General features: G+C 45.1%; 1 protein-coding gene across 1 annotated transcript in view; it reads left to right on the forward strand.

Moving 5' to 3' along the window:
- The first annotated feature begins 151 nt into the window (after nt 1–151).
- Nucleotides 152–13,992, forward strand: part of LOC135822296 (structural maintenance of chromosomes flexible hinge domain-containing protein 1-like) — a 52,802-nt gene continuing 38,961 nt past the window's right edge. The window contains exons 1-13 of the mRNA XM_065335030.1: nt 152–546; nt 2,004–2,082; nt 3,159–3,320; nt 6,866–7,070; nt 7,706–7,814; nt 8,514–8,739; nt 9,744–9,884; nt 10,234–10,328; nt 10,538–10,654; nt 11,280–11,349; nt 11,760–11,856; nt 12,937–12,993; nt 13,798–13,921. Of these exons, the coding sequence (XP_065191102.1) occupies nt 424–546; nt 2,004–2,082; nt 3,159–3,320; nt 6,866–7,070; nt 7,706–7,814; nt 8,514–8,739; nt 9,744–9,884; nt 10,234–10,328; nt 10,538–10,654; nt 11,280–11,349; nt 11,760–11,856; nt 12,937–12,993; nt 13,798–13,921 (1,605 nt within the window). The 5' untranslated portion in view covers nt 152–423. The remainder of the gene's footprint in view (nt 547–2,003; nt 2,083–3,158; nt 3,321–6,865; nt 7,071–7,705; nt 7,815–8,513; nt 8,740–9,743; nt 9,885–10,233; nt 10,329–10,537; nt 10,655–11,279; nt 11,350–11,759; nt 11,857–12,936; nt 12,994–13,797; nt 13,922–13,992) is intronic.

A 13,992-nucleotide genomic window follows, 5' to 3' on the forward strand; every position in this document is an offset into this window, starting at 1 on the left:
TATCTTCGCTCGTCGCTCGAGTCAGTCGCGAGAGATCGCGCGCGCTAGCTCGCAGGATTGCGTCGGTTCTTTTATGAAAGAAGCTTGAAACAAGATTTGCATACATTTCCAGAAATACTGAAAATGTATGCACAGTTTCACAATCACAGCAACAAAAAAAAGGTCACTTCTCGATGACAAACTGAGGTGACGGGATCGAGCTACAGAGCTTTTGAGATTTGTAGTGCTATTTCAAACTTGGCTTGTCAATAAGCTCAAGTTGTTGTCTTTTCAGTTTTGTTGCGCCTTTTTATTTCACTCAACTCGTTCAGCGGAACACCGGTCATTTGTAATTCGGGATATTCACCGCTCTGAATTCCTGGGACATATGAATTGCTGAGAAGTGTTTTGAGAGCTCAGCTCAGTGTTTGCAATTGGTGTGCCATGGACGAGGATGAAGATACGTATGTGTACGTATATGACCGACGGAAAGGTGCTGACCCACCTAGCAAGATTAGCCTTGGTGGCGTGTTCAAGTTCGCGAACTTCCAAGCCTTAGTGAAAGAGGTAAAGTTAATGACGTTTGTTTGAATGTTACCATGTACCAATAGGCAGTACATGTATTGGAAACGTCACAACAAACAGAAAAGAATGAAATAAGAAATACTGGGAATATTGATATCGATAGATGTCTTGGGGGTATTTGTCCACGCTGAGAGTTGGGAAGTTGGCCTCAGTGCAGCCTAACATTGTAAGCATGCTTCAGGGCTTGCTCTGCTGTGTTATTGAACCTGATTCTATTGTTGTGGACATTGACATCTGGTAGAATGACCGGGGACAGCGCCCTTACTGCCTTAGAGCTTTTAGTTAGAGCATACGCGCCTGACCGTAGCTCACGTACACCCTGCAAAAATGGACCAGCAGGGCTTACGGCTGCAAGGCCGGCACTCGGTGTCCGCTTGACTTCTCAACGGGTTCCAATGTCCACACTAGTAGATGCTCATCAACTGCATGTACATGTCAACTGCATGTACATGTCAACTCTCTACATATTGAGTACATAACGCGATCTGGGGGCCACACAAAAATTACGGTAACCACATTGTAGAATTACATTATAGAGAGGTCATGCATCTGTCCCTTTGGGAAAACGCGGCCAAGAATGCGTAAGAGACCTAAACATGGCTACTTAGGCCAAGTTAGGGTGTGAAAAACTCTGTGACTTACAATGCATTTGAGCTAGTACAATTTCATGAGATCATGCCCACTAATGCAACATAGAAGTGCATGCGAAGAGGCTTCAAAGTCGTGCCTTTTTCAGTCTTGGTTGACTCAACGAAAGAGGGACGATTTTATCTTGACCTCTTTAGCTCCCTTTGGAAATTTGCGACAGGGCGACTGCGTAGTAAGCTCTCGCTATTTTGAAGAAGAAATTTATCCAGTGAAAAACATTTCCAATTTTGCTGTCTTCTTGTCTTTCCTCACGCCCCTAGGCCTGGCGTCGAGAGTGCCAGTCGTGGTAGCTGCCCTATCAAATCCGCCCCTCCCAGCAGGGGCAGTGCGAACCTCGATTAGGGGTGAAAACCCGGTCACTGGGAACGAAGAGTATCTACATCTATATACAATAGAGGTTTACGTTAGGGAGAATTACGTTATCTAGAACAAAAAATCAATGGTATAGATGCTCTGTCGTCCGGGGAATTTCACTTTTCTATGGTATCAAGGTTTACGCATGGTCAAGAGTCGCTATGTTGAGAGTTGACCTGTACTTTGATAGTAGTAGTCTCAACGTGTCAATCCGAGAAGCCACTGTTCCTATTCCACAATGTGGATAAGTATCATCACATTAGAGTGCACAGGTGTCGTTAAAAGAGTTTAGTATGCAAGCAACACTTTCATTATGTCACATACGTAATAATTATGTGCAAGTATGCGTAATGGTATGCTTATCTTTAGCATTATCATTGCTTTGTGGCTAGGCATGTTTGAAACCGATTTCTTTGTTCTCATTTGTTGACCTATAGAATCTACAACTTGCAGCAAGGGAGAAGTTCATAATTTGCACGACAAGCCGCCACTTGATCAAGGACGATGATACATACGGTAAGTATTTACACCTTTGCAGCAGCCTCCAAGGTAAACTGAGCACAGATTGACTGCACGGCATGCAATGTCTGTACAAGGTCACTACCTCGAAAGTCAAAACACAACCACGGAAGGGAGTAAATGGTGGGGCGCTCTCGCAGTACTTCACGGTACTATCTAGCTACTTCTGTATTACTTTTCTCTCTGGCTGTCTATATACGGTTATACCCACCCGTCCGTTTATCTATAATCTAAGAAGGTAGCAACATCACCTGGAATAGTGCTCAATTCAATGGGCACAGATCCTTCACACACGTGGAAGACCAAACCACGTAGGACAGGGTTGCTTCTCCGAGTTTTATACCCATGGCGTTCTCTTTAGGCAGCCAGAGATAGCGATTTGCATGAAAACCAAAAGTACACAACCCCTGGAGTGTGCAACTCCTGCAAGCAGTAGTGCTGTCCCAACAGGATGTCAAGGTTTGTCTTTCTTTTTCATGACACAATGGGGTCCCGCTCTAATATTTGACCTTCATCACCCAATATGGTCACGCCTCATATATTGGATAGTTTTATCGATTATTCCAAGCTTTTTTTCTTTTGGCATAACGTTCTTTAGTGAGGTTCCGCTCCCTTTGATACGCAGAGAAATCGCGTAGAGGGCAGGTGTCTGGGTTAAAGTCTATGGCTAGAGCAGAGCAGATTTCTGTTACTTAACGGGAACGCGAAGAGTGTTCCCGGGATTCTTCGCGTCGCGTCCCGTAATGTAGAGCGGAACATCACTACTATCTCTCTCTCTCTCTCTCTCTCTCTCTCTCTCTATCTCTCTCTCTCTCTCTCTCTCTCTCTCTCTCTCTCTCTCTCTCTCTCTCTCTCTCTCTCTCTCTCTCTCTCTCTCTCTCTCTCGCTTCCCCTCTCTTTCTCTCTTATGTTTATGTGTGTATCTATTTGTGTGTTCACCTATCTACTGATCTACCTACCTCTCATTGCTCATTGAGTGCTGCTTATTTCACTATTGTGGATTTTGTATGCCTTGTGTGGACTGGATAACCGTGTGTGCGTGCGTGTGTGTATTTTCATACATATGTATTTAGAAAACTTGGTGAATGCCAACGATACGCTGTATGTTCTAACACACCTACACCAAGAGCTGAGTGCCCCGGCAGCACAGCGTGTTGAGTATGTCCCGCATCATGACACCATTGTCAAGTCTGGCATGTACGAGTACTATGCCAGTGAAGGGCAAAATCCACTCTGTAAGTCAATGTGCACTGTTTGATCTTTCCAGCCCCCATGCTACTGCCTCCTACAGCTACATTAATTCACTCACACTTGCACTTACATTGCAAGGATCTGTGACCAGTAGTGACCGTTTCCTCCTTGTCCAACAGTGCAAAATGTAGTAGCATCGCCACTGCCGCCTACATTGATTCACTCACACAAGGATCTCTGTAACTAATAAAAAGTTTCCCCAGAGACGAAACAGCTACTGTCTAACACTTACTTGGTCCGGCTCATCGCAATTGTCGCTTATCTCCCACACACTTTTTGACAGGTAAACCCAGTCCAATCACGATATCTAACTTACTTTTGCTTGGGAGGTTGTGATGGCAAGATCAAAGGAGGCACCAAAGAAAAATGATCCCGACTAGCGCTTTGAATCGCGATGTGTTCGACTTTTTGGGAAGTGTGAATCTGGCCATTCACTGTCTGTGTTGCCAAAAGTCAAGCGCAGCGACCCGAAGACCGGAACTGTAGCAGGGGCAACTGACATCCTGGAGAGCTTGACAGGCACGTACTCGTGCACGGCAGAGGAGTGTGAGCGTCATGCTGAAGAAGAAAGGTGTTTTGTTGCGATGCGCCCGGCCGACGTGTTTCCTTCGCTTGGTGGACCTAGCAGCAGCATTACAAGAGCCGTGGTCAGCGTATCCAGCGGAGCGTATTACAGCTGTCTGGAGAGGCCTGTATGCCTCATTCGAAGTGACAGCCACAACTGTTCCTTTCCCATTGCTGCCATACGACAGGCTGAGAAAGCAAGAGATACTCTACCAGTCTACGTCAGCAGCTAGACACCAGCAAATGCCAGCTCATGTAACGCCAGCGCGGCAGCTCGAGTGATGCAGAGTTGAATGAACTCTGGATCTGTAAGTGTGAGTGCAAAAATGCGCTCCTTCGCTGATTTTGTTCGTGCATTTTGCTTACCTTGCTTCCTTTCTTCGACTCGCTTCACCTGATTCCATTGCTGAAATTTGTTTCTTGTGGCAGAGAGTATTCATGTATCATACTTCCTCACAATGCCTATTGGAAATTTCACAGAGCGGTAAAAAAACTCCTGTTCTAAGTGGCGATAGATAAGCGACAATTGCGATGAGCCGGACCAAGTAGTAGGAGTACACACTTCAGGTTCTTAAACAGCACTCTGAAGTGTTTTACAAGTAAACTGTCGTGCCTTCTCTTCAGGTGATATACAGGCAAGAGCAAACTGCACCCAGAACAATCACGTACAGCAGAGAGGTGATGAAACAGCGCAAAGAAGAATAGCTAAAACAACAATGAATAATGATTAATGCGTGACCCATTCACATAGAAAGAATGAGGAGAAGGTGCAAGTGTGCCTGTATATCACCTGAAGAGAAGGCACGGAAGTTTACTTGTGAAATACTTGTGACCAATTTCAGAAGGACCTGAAGTGTGTGCTCCTACTATCTGTACCTAGTAGTGACAGGTTCCTCCTTGTCCCAAAATACGAAATGTAGTAGCTTTGCCACTACCCCCTGAATTCACACTCGCACTTTTATCACAAGGATCTGTAACTAGCAATGAAAGCATACTCCTTGCCCAACAGTACGACCAAGAGTTCATAACCCCCAAGAGTGTGCAACAGGCATAGACCCAGCGCTCGGCGAAATTCCTACATTACGTCATGCGCAGCTTGTCATCCGAGGTAAATTTGGGTTCTTCGCGATTTCTGGAAACTATACCCTGAACCGCTCCTAACTCAAGGCTGTAGCCTCGACTTTTCGAAGCTTTTTTTGAAGACATTTCGGACGTACAAGTCGTACTTTCTCAAAAGCAAACTCTTTCTCCAAGAATCCATGGACATCGCGACAGGAAGAAGTGAGGACGCTGTTAAAAATATTGCATTGCCGTCGAGGACAATCATTCTGATAGCTGTGCAACTAAGCCGAAAAATGCTCCTTCGACGTATTCTCTCAAGTTCCTCAACCATTTGAAATCATCTTCGAGGAAAGCACCGGAAATATGCCGATGGCCGGGGGAAGAAATTGTTCTTGAAGAGACTGACTGCACTGGTGAAAGAAGAAGGCGATGAAGAGTCACCATTGCATCGAAAAAAAAAAAAGTTTTGTCTTTAGGATCGTGTGCTTTGTTTCACTTTTGCTTCTTGAGGCTCAGACTAGAATTTTTTTTTCGTGATTTCATCGTTTTTCGTGATTTCATCGTACACAATGATGAACAAGACTCAGACTAGAATCGCAGTTTAGGCAGTTTACCCTGGGGAAGCATCCTGGTTTGACTGTAAATTTTAGAAGAATTCATCGGCGTGACTCATCGCACTGCACCAAAAATGACGCAATGAAGGAATTCCGCCGAGCGGGCTTCCATACGGGGACTGATCAGGAGTTGCACACTCTTGGGGGTTATGAACTCTTGGTACGACATGTAGCAGCATTGCCACCTGCATTAATTCACTCGCACTCTCAAACATCACAAGAATCCGTAACTACAGCTGTGCTCGGTGAAATCTGACCAGATGTGCATATTTAGCACCCTTAACTGGTACGAAGGACCCTTGGCTCCCTGGAAGTGGCATGAATGCGGCCTGGCGTACACATTTACTGACACAATGAAGTAATCGGAACTAATCCAGGACGCCAGCTTTGCACTTAGGGTCGGATTTCAGTGAGTGCAACTAGAAATGGCAGTTTCCACCTTGTCCAGGAGTAAGTCATGTAGCAGCACCACCAATAGGCCTTATGCACGTTGTACAGATGCACGCAATCCCGTAGAATCCCGTAGACCCGGTTGGGTGTTGAATGTGCAGGACCCTATTGTGTTTATTGCTATTTCCACAGCGAAATGGGCCCTGAAGGCATTTCATACGAACACTTTTTCGACAGTGATCTAGCGAGTCGTTAGTTCAATCCCAAAGTGAAGAAGCTGGAAAAGTGATTGTTCGCCGCGAATTATGAGGCTAAATGGGTCAAACACGCATGTATAGCACACAATGAACACCCAACCGGGTATGTACACACCTACGGCCCTAGTACAGAACTTCGTACATCTGTACAATGTGCATAAGGACTATGCTACCTTCCTACCTCGACTCACACTCACACATTTTCCCACATTACATGAGCGAGCATTTCTATCTTCACTTAGCAGCCTAACACACAGTGTTATTCGCAGTGCCTATGTATTAAAAGTCACACAGTGTTGTTCGCAGTGCCTATGTATTAAAAGTCACTGAACATCCTACAACTCCACCATTTTAGAATATATGATATCCGAACTGAACATCCTACAACTCCACCATTTTAGAATATATGATATCCGAACTGCTTGCTCACTGAATTCTCAGTACTCAGCAGTTGAAATTGCATCAATTGCTCCAAGACTGCTAGTACTCGTGAAAACTGGCAAGGAATGAAAAAATGAAGGAATGAATGTTACGTTTCGTATACTTTAACCCCTGCAGTTCAATATACACAATTGTCTAACTTGTGTGTGTGTGTGTGTGTGTGCATGTGTGTAACCATATTCTGGACTGGTCTTGTTACAGCCTATGCCTTTGCTGAGTTGATCGACAACTCCTTGTCTGCGACACGTGTAGTGGAGAAAAGATCGATTGAAGTGCAGTTGGTCTTTGATGACAATTCGGGCCATTCTGTGTATGTCATTGATAATGGCACGGGTATGTCTACACGTAAGTTGAATGACTGGGCTATCTACCGACTATCCAAGCAAAGCCGTCACCACTCAGATGTGTAAGTTACTGGCGTCTGTTACTGTGGTGTACATTATTCTACCTTGCTAGGGACTGCCTGTCTGAATTTGGCTATTGCTTCAATTCATGTGCATTTCGTGTTCAAAGCAGCAGTGGAAAGTTAGTAGCACTTATTTTGAGTTCTGTGGATCATCCCAGACCTCCTGCTCTTGCACTGATTCCACTTTTGTTACTTTTTGCATTGTATGATCTTTGCACAATACATGTAACCATCTCATCTTTGTGCAGGTGTGCTGTATAGACCACTGATCATCTGTTGAATTTAATTGCAATAAAGCTGGGATAAGACAAACCCGAGATGAGACATGCCCCTTGGATAAGATGAACTTTTTCTGTGCAAACATGAACTGTCGGAAAAGACGATCCCTAGTGGCCAGCACTCTGCTAAGTTGAACAACTCATCAGGGCCTATGAAACTCCCTTTGACATGTGCTATGTGACATAGCTAAGTTTCAGCATTTAAGAAAGTCTTACGTGGCTGTTCATGCTGTCTTTGGGCCTCAGCTGTCATTCCCTTGTCTCCTTGTATGAGCATCCGGCCTGTGAATTGAAGCCTGCTCTGCAAGTCCCAGTGGCAATAATTTTTATAACGGTGTTGGCTGTTGTCTTCTGCAGGTCATTCACTGTTGATACCGAGCGAGTTTCCCGTTTTTTGAACAGTGATATCTCCTATTTTGGCGTTGGAGGAAAACAGGCAATCTTCTTCATTGGCAGTGCTGTGCGGGTGAGAAAGACTACCTGTCTGGTCTGTGAGCTCTCTCTCTCTCTCTCTCTCTCTCTCTCTCTCTCTCTCTCTTTCTCTCTCTCTCTCTCTCTCTTTCTCTCTCTCTCTCTCTCTCTCTCTCTCTCTCTCTCTCTCTCTCTCTCTCTCTCTCTCTCTCTCTCCACGTTGGTCGTGCTGCATCTAATTGTGGACACTAGTAAGACTTGTTTTGGTCCATGTGAGATACCCCAAGAAAAAAGCCGAAGACTGTGCAACTCTGTATGGGCTTTCTATGGGATCCGCTGATGGCGAAAGCTCACATCACACTGTGTAGTGTACACATTGTACGGTCACAACTTGTTTTTTTTGCAAGCATCGGAGAAGTAACAATTGCACTCTCTGTCAGAAACCCACTCAGGTGGTGCGAGTCATCAGCAAGACCATGGCTGATATTTGGTATGTGCGCACCCTGACCTACTTTGTAGGTAGTACGAAACGTACTTGGCCACGAGTTGTGAGTTTTTGCAGTCGGAGACCCCGTAATACGCAGAGCTGCCTGTTGTTGGGAGCTTATCTACTCTTGATACCACTCTTGATACCACTGTACACGTCCTTGTCAACTATGTCTATGGTAATTGACGGCTAGTTACAGAAGCAGGTGTCATTGTTAAGCATGTTGTACGTGGTGTGTTTCCATTGTCATTTACTTTGTTTATGCAGATGATAACCAGGGAGATTGGGAGTGATGATGTGCATGAGCTCTTCTTGTCCAAGGATGGCTTTGACCAGAAAGCAAGGGAACGCCAGCCTGTTTACACGGGAGAGATCCTGAATCGTCCACCAGGAGACCATCATCACGTGACGGCCTCTGCTCCAGCTGATCACTTGACGGAATTCATTGAGTCCGAGCCAGCACGTGACAATTTCACTGCGGTCGTTATTACGGGTATGTTATCTTTTCCAGTGCAGCAGTTATCCCGTACTTCCGCGCATATAAGGCCATGGCGTTATTAGTGAATAAAATGACCACAAGAAAAGTGAAAGTGCATGCACAATGTGATCGGTTCCGCACCAGTGGTTCATGTTCTGCTGGTACATTTTGCATAGGCGTCTCACTTTTAGTGCAATGGCATTAAAACAGGGACCATTTTCTCAAAGATTTAGGTCGAAAACAACGATTTCTCACCTATAACGCCATGGCTTTATGTATTATAGTTTGAGTATGTGGGGAAAAAACGGTAGGAGAACTGTTGCCGATTTTTGCTTTACATGTACTTTCTAATTTTGAGGTTGCGGATGACGGTGGTAAATTTCGCTTTTTTTTAGGCGACTTCATTGCTATATGGGTCGTCGCAAAAGTTTTTTTTTGTCCCTGAAACGAACATCGTTCTTTTCGTGCACGGGCCCCTCCCCTCCCTCTCAAACAAACGCAGCTTGCTATGCTGGACGACGAAAGTTGCATGCGTGTACATGGTATATGTACAGTGTCGGTCGACTTGCGATTTTGGCTCGCATCCCTCCCCCCCCCCCCCCCCCCCCCGCCCGAACGAATGATGTTCGTTTCAGGGACAACAAAAAAACTTTTTCGACGACCCCTAAGGGGAAGTCAGTGAATACTGTAATTTCACAAATTTTCGGTGCACTTTTATTTTCAGTACTTTCGGTGTATCTGTTTCATACCTAAAATTTCAATAAACCAAACAGACACTAACCTGGCCTTTTGCCCTCATACCGAGAATACTGAGCACCTAAAATTTCTGAAATTAGAGTATACAACTTGTGCAATTGCAGATTTGTGTAATTCTCTTTTGACGGGCTTATACAGCACATGGTGTGTTCAAATGTGTGTATGGATGGAATGCCTATGTTTGGGATGATATTCACTGTGTTCACGTTTGCATATGGTATAGCTGTATTGTTCTGTGGGTGGCGTTCATGCACGTGTCTTAGGTGTATCTCCCGGTCATGTGCAATACTTGCGCTATCATTTCAAGCACTGGTGTCGTCAGCTTGCGCACATTTATCACTACTATCTACATGGTCCGCAGGGTAATGTCTCTGAAGGAAACTCGAAGGCTGCCAATGGTGCTGGTGAGAATATTGCAATTGTTATGCCTCGTTACCATGGATTCGGTGTGTGCACCAGTGATTCTGTTTCCTGTGTATGGCTTACGTAGCAATTGCCTATTTATGTACATTTTTGCTGTAGTACACTGCCACCACACTTGGAATTATGGACACCTTGAGTTTAGGTGTATGAGTCTTAACCTCCGCTGCAGCCTTGCCTTGCCTACACTCTTCTTTGTGGTATGAGCCTCTGCACCAAGACCATGCATGGAATCTTGCGTGTTGCAACAGTCTCAACTTCTGAGTCATGGTTACATTCCGTCGTTCTGGTTTCTGCTTTTTGCTTGATGCTTTATACTATGATTTGTTACAGAGAATGGTACTTCGAAGAAGTCTACTTCCTCTAAGAGCTCCGTATCTGGAGCACCGTTTGAGAAGATTGATATCAAAGTGTCACTTTTTGAGAAGGTGATTTGGAATACGATATTTTGGAACATATAATTCATGTTCAGAGTATTCAAAATGCAGTGTCTTGTTACCTAAATGGTCTTTTCTATACAATCTATTCAGTACCAGATCATCATTGCAACTTTGTGTTAAAAGACAAGGATAGATGTGTGATTGTGTGTATGTGTGTGTGTGGTTGTGTGAATATTGTGCTATTATTCCTGGTACAGGGCAAGCCGCCGGTCATCGTACAACTCAGTGAAATCAACGATGATCTTCAAACGCAGTACATTCGCTCTTCAGCATCTTCATTTGAATTCTGTGCTGAAGTGGACGGCATTGGATCTGTATGTGGTTTGTCTCTTGACTCATCCCGACTGAGACTTGCTGTTTCTTCATTGCTGTTGGAATATTTAGGGTATAGCCTGCACATTGCTACAGTTGTGATTCTTTCCGGGTGTAGGAGCTAACCTGGTTGTGCAGCTGTTGTGTTGTATGTCAGGGGTGTAACCCAGGATGCCTTGGAATTAGTGGCGTGGAATCAGTTCCTGTTTATGTAGGCTCTGCTTGCCTGATATCGGCTGACGGTATTATTGTTTTGGTTATGAATTTGAGGGATACATGTAACCAGTTTCCGGGGCATACAGTGAACCAGTCGGCCTATCCCACATGTTGGGACGTAAATCTATGCTTTTTTCAGTTTAACCAGTCATATACCGTGTGTCCTGTGCACAATCTGTATGTTTATGAGTTAGTGTGTGTGTGTGTGTGTGTGTGTGTGTGTGTGTGTGTGTGTGTTCGTGTGTGTGTTCGTGTGTGTGTTTGTGTGTGTGTGTGCGTGTGTGTGTATGTGTATGTGTGTGTGTGCGGTGCATGTGTGTACATGTGTGTGCAAGCAAGCAAGTGCTTACGTGTCATTGCTGGTACTGGTAGACTGATGAACTGCTTTCCTTTGTGCTGTGTGTCTGGCAGGTCGAAGGTGTGCTACGCTACCATCCCTTTCACTTTGACCATGAAACTATCCCACAACTGGAAGACCCTAGTGAGTATGGCTGTTTTACCTTCAAAGGTTTACTCTGGAAAATGCAACTTCTTGAATGCATGTGTACATGCACTTCAGAATAGTAATCTGCTCTGGTGGCTGCACACTGAAGTGGACTTAACGTTCTTTAGGCCCGGTTTCACCGACCAATAACATGGATGGAGTGTGCTTTGGTTTAGAGTAGACGGTTGATTTCCCTAGGAACAAGTTGATAACTTGATCTTCATGCCAAGTCAAGGGTTTATACCAATTGCCCATCCATTCATTCATGTGCATGCCTTAGGAGTGTCCATGACTGTGACTTTAGGGATTTGAGCGTGTGACTGTTTTGACAATTTGCGTACTATGTCCCACTCCCCGTGCATATTAATTTCTATTTGTGCATGTACTTGCATGTTATCGCTGTTCAGATAACGTGGATGGCGAGGAGAAGGAGGTGGAGAAGAACCGTGCTTTGTTTGAGTGCTACTGGAATGGTCGGCTTATCCCTTACACCAACATCCAGAGGTGTGTAAATATGAGGTGTATGTACAGTAAGATCGGGCGCCGAAGAACACCTCGCCGAAGAACACCCAGGCTGGAAAACCGGCAAAATTTAAGAACAGTCCAGGCTAGAATTATCAGATTTAAGAACACTAGATCTACATTGTACGTAGATCTACATTGTACATGCATGGGAGGTGAGTACATGTCATGTACACGTGTAAACAGTAACTGCTACATATACATGTACAGTCATTCCCATTTACGACACCCACTAGTTTAGAAGTATTACATTGCACTACATGTACATGTACATGTACATGACAAACGTCATGACGTCACTCGACTCGCCGCGCGCGTGTGAATAAGAACGGTCAGGCTAGAATCAAAAATTTAAGAACTTTCCTAGGCTGCGCTCGAGCCCCTGCGTTCTTCGGCGCCCGATCTTACTGTAGTGTTTGTAGCAGATGACTGCAGTGCTGGTCGATGAGATGTACGTTTCGCGAGTCCAACCCCAGACCTGCAAATACTGGTCTGTTCACTTGTGCAGGGCACTATTCACGAGCACGGATTTCATTGTGCATGACTGTTGTACATGTATACTAGTTCTAACTTGGGTTGTGCTGGGCAAGAGCTTCATGTATCTGCTATCACTGTTTCATGTTATACTGTTTTCACCCTGGACATACGAGCGTATACGTGTCTTCCGTATTGGCGGATATTAAAATGTGAATTATTATTCCACAATCACAATGACATAATGCAGAGCCAATAAACATGTGATGCGGGCGATTATAACCAGCCATGGGTGCAAGGTCACTGCGTGCATGCCGGGGAGAACTAGAAAATATTGTCTTGAAAAAAAACATTGGCATTTATGGATGGCCCCCGAAGAGTATACGGTAAAGTCCGCTATAGATGGCCACCACCCCTGTGCAAGACATACAGGCCTATATGCACGGACCCCATGCGCTGTCACTGGTGAGGTACGTGATAACCTTGAAAGGGTATCTCACACCGTAGTGCGACGAGCACCTTTCTACGATAACCCCTCTCCACTTTGTGTGCGTACGTGTGTGGGTGTGGGTGTTGTCCTTTGTACAGCCTGGAGTGGAGTCAAGTCAAGCGCACTGGCAATGTTCCCGAGGAATGTTTTCACAGGTATGCACTGTCCATCGAGTGGGTGCTTCTTGAAATCTTGTCAGCGTTGTACCTAGTTGTCACGCTTTCTGCTGACTGCATATCACCTAGTTACAATGGTGGGCAATTACTCCTATCTCGTATCAAATTGTCCATTTTCCGACTCTAGATGCAGGTATCAGTATTTGGTTGATTGTACAGGCAAATCTGTGGTAGGCGACCATCTACTGTCAATGACCTCTTTCCTTGTTTGGGTGGTGGTTTCGCATTCAAGCTGATCTGTCCAGTGAGACCACCTGCCATGCGCTTCCATGACTTTATGCACAGTCTGAGGCTGTTTGTCAACCTGTTGCAAGAGACCACAGCCAAGGTGCAGTGAGGTGTATAACCACCATAAGTTCAGGGCTCACAATTTCTATGCTGCCAATCCAAAAGTGTGCCCAATATTTCCGCATGCGCTAGTCTTATATTTTGACTTTGGGACACAGGCAGGATGCCGCCATGTGCCTTGCATCAAAACAAAACGTGTCTTGCGTTGAGACAAATCTATAGTGACTACAAGAAAGAAGAAAAGCGAAGCAGTACAGAACCGTGAGAAAAGAAGTAGCTGAGGTGACGGCTACACTCAGTCGGTAACGTGTTGAGATTAGACAAGAGTCCGCAAGGCAAAGGCTGAGAAGAACACGAGCATGCGTCAGTGCCAGTGCCAGCCTTGGCCTGGTTGCTTATGACACTCTTGACTGCACTAAATACGATGTGGAGATGTTCTTTCCTCTTATGCAGCACACTCTCACCCCCTGTTTTGTGACTTTGTGTACATTGTAGAGTATCTGGTGTGCTGTGGTCGGACAGTCATTTCCAAGTCAGTACAAACAAGCTGACATTCATTGATCTCCCATCTCGCCTTCAAGAGAAGTCAACGTGGTACTCGCGTGTAGTGCGAGGTGTGGTGAGTTCTTGTGTATAATATTTGGTTTTCCATTGCTATGCACAGTTTCCCATAACTCACTGCTCACTGCA

This window comes from Sycon ciliatum, chromosome 8 (assembly GCF_964019385.1).
Source record: "Sycon ciliatum chromosome 8, ocSycCili1.1, whole genome shotgun sequence".
Lineage (NCBI taxonomy): Eukaryota > Metazoa > Porifera > Calcarea > Leucosolenida > Sycettidae > Sycon > Sycon ciliatum.